Source organism: Psammomys obesus, unplaced genomic scaffold (genome assembly GCF_907164565.1).
Source record: "Psammomys obesus unplaced genomic scaffold, mPsaObe1.curated_primary_1811, whole genome shotgun sequence".
Taxonomy (NCBI): Eukaryota; Metazoa; Chordata; class Mammalia; order Rodentia; family Muridae; genus Psammomys; species Psammomys obesus.
The window spans coordinates 17460817-17467499 of record NW_026585580.1 but is presented as its reverse complement, the minus strand read 5'-3'; the positions used below and the strand labels follow the sequence as shown (position 1 = coordinate 17467499).

At 49.1% G+C, this 6683-nt stretch overlaps 1 protein-coding gene across 1 annotated transcript in view; it reads right to left on the bottom strand.

Moving 5' to 3' along the window:
- Window positions 1-6683, bottom strand: part of Slc9a4 (solute carrier family 9 member A4) — a 35831-nt gene that overhangs the window by 20270 nt on the left and 8878 nt on the right. The window contains exons 3-4 of the mRNA XM_055608059.1: window positions 4969-5228; window positions 3306-3523 (exon numbers count right to left, since the gene is read on the bottom strand). Coding sequence (XP_055464034.1) covers window positions 3306-3523; window positions 4969-5228 — 478 coding nt within the window. The remainder of the gene's footprint in view (window positions 1-3305; window positions 3524-4968; window positions 5229-6683) is intronic.

The following is a 6683-nucleotide window of genomic DNA, read 5'->3' as shown; positions in this document are numbered from 1 at the left end:
TGTGTGTGTGTGTGTGTGTGTGTGTGTGTGTGTGTGTGTGTGTGTGTTTAAAGTAATAAAACTTTATTTAAAAAGTTGAGGTGTATATTTCTAATCTATATCCACAATGCCTTTCAAAACCAGGTAAGGAAAAGGTGTCCATGGAATGAAAACCTCTTATCTCATGTTCTAGGGAGATGCCTCCCAGAAGTCTGTAGTTTGGATCCCTCCGTGGCTATGGACTGAACATGATGACATCCCTGCTCGATGCGTGAGGTTTGTATAATCAAACAAGAAAGTCTGCAAGACCCTGGGGTTCAAGGATGGACACAGGATACTTCTTATTGTCAGTGAGAGTAGAAATAAATGGAGCATGGAGGGCAGGGTAGCATGTGCAAACCACAGAAGTGTTTTTCACCATATGGATTCCCCATGGCCAATGTGTTCCACAAGAAAGCCACTGCTGGCATCCTGGTTCTTGGTGAGAAAGGGTCCTCTGCTAAAGCTCTCAGTGAACCTTTCAGAAGTGATATCTCTTTATGACCCGAGTGTCTCCACCCACATCTCACGGGAAGCATAGCTTGGTATCAGGGATATGAGACTACAACAGACAACAGAATTTACAGGTTTCGTTGGAGAGTATATTTGAGCTTCTCGTCACCTGCTCGTCATGGGACCTGAGGCAAGGCTCTACATCATTCCATATCATCAGAGATAAGGAGAGTGTAATCAGCCCTCAGTATCCACAGGAGCCAGGCCTGGAATCCTCACGGATGGTCATGACTATAAATGGCTCCCTTCTATCACACGAAGCATTCGGGTACAGCCTGTGCACGTTCTCATGAACATTTGCACTTGTCTCTAGATCCCTTATGATATGGCTGCTGTGCTGTACCATTTAGGAAGTGATAACAAGAAATAAAGTCTGTACACATGGAAGGCAGATGTGCTTTTTCCTCAGTGTTACTGATCTGTGGTTAGTTGACATCAGAGATACAGAGAACCAAGCATACTTATTTGAGTAGTAGACGAAAAGGTAAACAAACACTATCCTCATAAATAACAGAAAAGGTTGCCTGATGCACATAGCCGGTACAGTGGTCAGCTGTGATTAGAGATCACAGTTGAAGGGAGAGAGGACAGTCAGTCGTCTGTAAGCTCACACTTTCCCTGGGAGCCATGGTGGCCTGCCCAAGCCAGCCACCCTCTCAGCTGGTTCAGCAGTTCTCTGTTACCCAACTGTGGTGAGAGGCTGGGTGCTACTGCGGGTAAGGAACCCCAAACCCCACTTTCCAGGTGGATCACGCCCCTGTTTGCTGGGCCAGAAAGTGAGATCTTTTTGATCTCACTTCTCTCGACACCAGAACTATTTCCCTACAGAGCTGTAGAAAATCCTGCAGAAAGAGATGGATAGTTTTTATATGAGCCTGCTGTTTTCAGGTTGAGGAGCAGGACTTTAAATAGATCAATGTCTGCCCAGCTCCAAATAGTGAGTCAGAGATCACACCAAAATTTGATGTGAGATTTGAAGGTTTATCACAAGAGCTTTATTTTCCCCACCAAGGATAGGCATGTACTCAGCTACACTTATTGCTGTCTTAATATTTCTACATTCTTCTCATTTAAAACTTTAATGTTTGTTTTACGTGTGTAGGTGTTCTGCCTGTATCATGGCTGCATGCATGTGCAGTGGCCACGGAGCATTGGGTGCCCTGGACCTGGAGCTGCAGGTGGCTGGGAGCTGCGCGTGGGCGCGGACACTCAGTCCAGGTCCCCTGGAAGGACTGACAGCTCTCTGAGCAGCTGAGTCATCCCCGTCTCTCTGCTCATTCCTTTATGCATCCCCAAAGCTACCATAACTTAATTTTAATTGATATATTAACAAATTGGCTAAAAGCAATTGGCCAAGGTCATTTAAAAATACAGTTTCTAAAAGAATCACACACACACACACACACACACACACACACACACACACACACACTTTCTACTGGGTATGGTGGCACACACCCTTCTTTAACCCCAAACTCAGTGCATACCAGGGGTGAATCCCGATGAGTTTGAAGCCAATACAGTGAGTTTCAAGCTAGCCAGCGCTACACGTAAGATCCTGTCTCTGATAGTATATGTAACACTGTCTGTCTGCGTCTGTCACATACGTGACACTGGAGACAGCTCCTGCACAAACAGCTTGCCATTGCTGGAGACCTTGTGTGATTATCAAACACCTGTCTCCCTCTCTGCCTCTGCTCCTTTTGTATGATAACATATGTTTGTCGAATGAAAAGGCGACATTCATATCGCAGCTCAGCACTGATGTTCTTTTTAGCTCCTGGAACGGAAGTGTACAGCAGACGCTGGGTCTTATCCTCTGTATGGGAAGCATCTTCCGGAAGTCAGGTCGCTCAGTGTTTACTCATAATACCATAATTAAGAAGGCTCAACCTTTCCCTCTGCTTATGCATGCACGTGACTACAGACACAACTCTCTGTGTGGGAGAGTGTGCGTGTGTGACTGTGTGTGTGTGTGTATATGCAGACAGAGGCCAGAGGTCACTGTCTTCCTTACACTCCTGTCTGCCTTATTCTTGAGACAGAGGCTCTTGCTGTAACTGACTGACTGTAACTGGATGGGCTGACCACAGGCCCTGGGAATCCTGCCACCCCCACCCCCACCCTCACCCCAGAACAGCGTGAGCAGCGATTCCCAGTGTTTATGAGGATTCTGGGAGCTTGAACCCAGGCCCTCCCTGTGGCCCAGCCAGCACTTTACTGAGTGAGAATGAGCACTTTAGGACATAATTCACTCCTCCGCCATTGCTGGCGTGACACTCATCAGCCACCCGTCCTTTAGGCCAGCTGTGCTGTCTAAGGGAATGTTTCCCGACAGCGTTCGTCTTACAGAGAATACGAGTGTGAGGTCTCACTGATGCTGCATCGGAAGTGTAAATGCCCACAGATTACACTCTGCATCCGAGCTGACATTCGAGAGACTGCAAACCGCCGAGGAGGCTGAGCAGCAGATACATTTCCTGAGCTATATCTAAGTGTGTAGCTGTGAAAGCATTCTCCTTCAACAAAACACAAACTGCTCCCTGAACCGTCCTTGCTACTGAGGGCAACATTAGCCGGTGGCTTTGAGCTGCTCAGGAAGCCAGCAGAAAGCGTTTTTGGCTGGTAAGGACATGGCGTCTGCCCTCCCTGATGCAGGAAAATCAGCTCGCATCAGCTCCCCGTTGCTGGTTGAACTGAGGGGTGTGGGATGTAGCCTGGGGAGGAGGCTGGGCAGGAGGGTGCTGGGTCCGGGGGGCGCGGGGGACTCTTACTGATGGCTCTCCAGATCTGGCAGAAGAGCAGAGTGAAACAGATGAACGCCCAGTTCCACTCATGGTCCTTCCCCACGGTGGACACGCCCATAAAGATGAAGATCAGGGTCTCGCTGACACTGCTCAGCATCTTCATGAAGTACTTGATGGTCGTGTAGGACTTCTGGGACACATTCTCTTCCACGTACTTTTTCATTGTTACCGCACACGCCGTGATACTGCGGAAGGAGAAGAGGCTCAGAGGGAAACAGTGTTTGCCACGCCACAAAGGCCGCCTGCCAGCAGCAAGGCCATGCGGGCAGGAAGCCGTCTCTACCTAGAATCTATGCTTGCCTGGTCCCCTTCTCTGATTTGCTGCCAAGGAGGTATAAGAAAAAGTAAATGTGGTGTGGCACGGTTTTCATAACACACATGCACACACACACACACACACACACACAAGCACGCGCGCGCACACACACACACACAAGCACGCGCGTACACACACGCATGCGCGCACACACACACACACACGCGCACACACACACTGGCAAGTTATTTAAAACGTGTCAAGACCTCCCTTCCCTTACTGAGAGCATTTCAGCCCAACTCTGCCTAGAGGCTGCCTGACTCTGCCTTCACCCAGTTAACTCCACTTGGGTTCCGACATGCAGCAGGCTCTCTTAACAACCTCGCTGCCTCCGCCTCCTGAGCGCTGTCATGACACACCTACTCTACCCAACTCCCAACAGTGCTTCTTACAACAATGTGGTTCAACTATTCCAAGGCTATTCGGGAGCCATTTGCCTAGGACACAGTAAAGAAGGCCCCTTCTTGTCCTCGCAGCCGCGTGGTCGTTTTAAAGTGGGAACAAATAATGGGACCTAAAGTCCATATTCTCATATTGAATGGGTTTAAGGATTTCTATACAGTTAGATTTCTGTACAATTTCTGTGTAGTTAAAGTTTTCTGCCCAGATGTTGGATGTAAGGACAATGCTTGGAAGAAAACACTCGCAGACCTGATAGGCCAAACTGAGAAGTCTCATTTTAAGAAGAGCATTTCAAAGCTACGAGGATGTAAGGTTGGACACCTGAACAAGTGTCTTACTGCGGCCAAGAACTGGACATGCATGCTCACTCCGCCACCTGGCTTTGCTCTTTCCTGGTGGGGGGTGGGGTGTTGAAGGCGAATAACAACAGGCAGGCCAAGAATGGAAGTTTCTACTTTAAGATTATTATTATTATTATTTATTACTATTACTATTTCTATTGCTAGAGACAGGGTTTCCCTGGCTGTCCGGGAGCTCATCACGTAGACCAGGCCGGCCTTGAACCCACAGAGCTCCATCTGCATCTGCCTCCCAAGTGCTGGAAGCCTGCACAGCACACCTGGCTCCCATCTTAATTCTTCCAGGGAGGAACGGATCAGATGGCCCTTAAGCTTGATGTGTTCCCAGCTCTGCTTCACACCAGCTCTTCCTGAACATTTTAAACTGACATTCTGATTGCTAGACGCTCCTCAGGCAAATGTCGGAGAGAACATTTGTTTGGCCAAGGACCAGAATCAGCTTTCAGAACGTCAAGAAATCCTAAGCCCTGCAGTGTCTTGGGGACTCAAAGTAGGCCTTTCCTGGGTAATCATCCACACGTTCCCACGTGACCCACCAGTAGACTGTACTCACGCCAGGATGCCGGACAGGTAGAGTGTCTCTGCCACTAGGTAAGACAGGTAGCTGAACATGAAGACAATGAGCGGCTCGATCGCGGAGATGTTCTGAGTGAAACGTGTAATGAATGCAGAAATGAAGCCAAAAATGACCCCGAAAAACACTCCCCCGCACCCCACGATGACAAATCTGGCGCACCCAGCCAAAATGTCCACAGCTTCTATGTCCTCAAATTTGTGCATCTTGGTGAAGGCGATCAGGATGTTGTATAAGACCTGGAAATGTACAGATGAGAGAAACACGAAGGAGAAGTTAGAACACATTACGCCTGGGCTCTCTCATCTTTGCATTCGAGTAAAAAGAGCACGAGGGTAAAGGGCACAGAAACCCACACAGCTACCCAACCGTTAAACGCACTCCAAACTGCTTGGATGTGTCCAGACTCACTGAAGAAAGGGGAAGTGCTGGATTCCAACAACTGAGCACATGTCAAAGGTTCGAGGAGGCAGAGATGCCGATGGCCGCCGTTTGATTAGTCTGGATTGTGTGTGCATGTTCAGGTATCATCTCACCCCACACAAGAAGAAATCTACCATCAGAGGAAAGCGCTATAAAAAAGAATGAGGGCTCCTGTGTGCCGTTCTCTCTCCTGTGCTCCTGTTTCCGTCAATGTCTTGCCTCTCTGCTTTAGACACCTTTCCTAGTATGGGGGAGGGCAGAAGGAGCAGGGCAGGGGAAAGGCGTATCTTGAATTTTCTTGAGGACCCTCTGGGAGGACTCAGCCATGTGCCTAGGAGAACTTCCGGTGGAGCCTGCCCGAGCCACACGCCCTGAAAATAACTGGCCAGCAGCCTCAGCCAATGACGAGCTGTCGGCAAAAGGTCCAGCCTGGGCAGTGCTTGGTCTAACCCAAGCAGTACATTCTCTCCTTTTCTCCCTGAAGACCTTCTCGCAGTGCCACGGTCTCATTGCTTGTGCTTGTCTTTCAGACAGTGCTCATTAATTTAGCCAGCTCCCCGTGGGCAGCTCTAGCTTAGCTGACTCAGCCAACTTCTCTGCTACCCGTGGGGCAATCCACAGCTTCCCCAGTGACTTCGCAAGGTTTTGCACACTCCGAGGCTTCTCCAGGCCCGAGTGTCCTGCTTGCTGCTGCACTCACATCCTTCCTTACAAAGACGCCGAGGGATCCTAGCATGCTGCCCACGCTAGGCTCACACTCCACTGCTGTCGCCGGGTGGCCAGCACCTCAGGCTGCTGCCCCTGTGACAGTCAGCATGTTCTCCAGCTGGACCAAACCCTCCTCTCTTAAGTTGCTTCCTGTCAGGTATCTGGCCCCAGCACAAAGAAGAGTAACTAAGTCATAGGTACTAAGACTAACTAAGGTAACTAAGAGTAACTAAGACCTGTAATCCTCCTGCCTCTACCAAGCTACCCCCACTCTTCACTGTAACCCAACAGCTTTTGAGTCCTGCCATTGATGTCACCTGCAGGGCTTGCCGGAACGGCATGCTCCTTCTGCAGATGCTGACCGCCCAGCCATGTCTGCAGGCTGCACCAGCTGTTACTTCAGGGTGGACTTCCCCAGCCTGAGTTCTCCGCGTCTTTTCTAAGCACTGCCTCTGTTGATTCCCCACACAAAGAGCTTGCCGGTTAGTGATCATTCACCAGTGATCGGTTTTATAAATATATATATATATATATATATATATATATATATATATATATATATA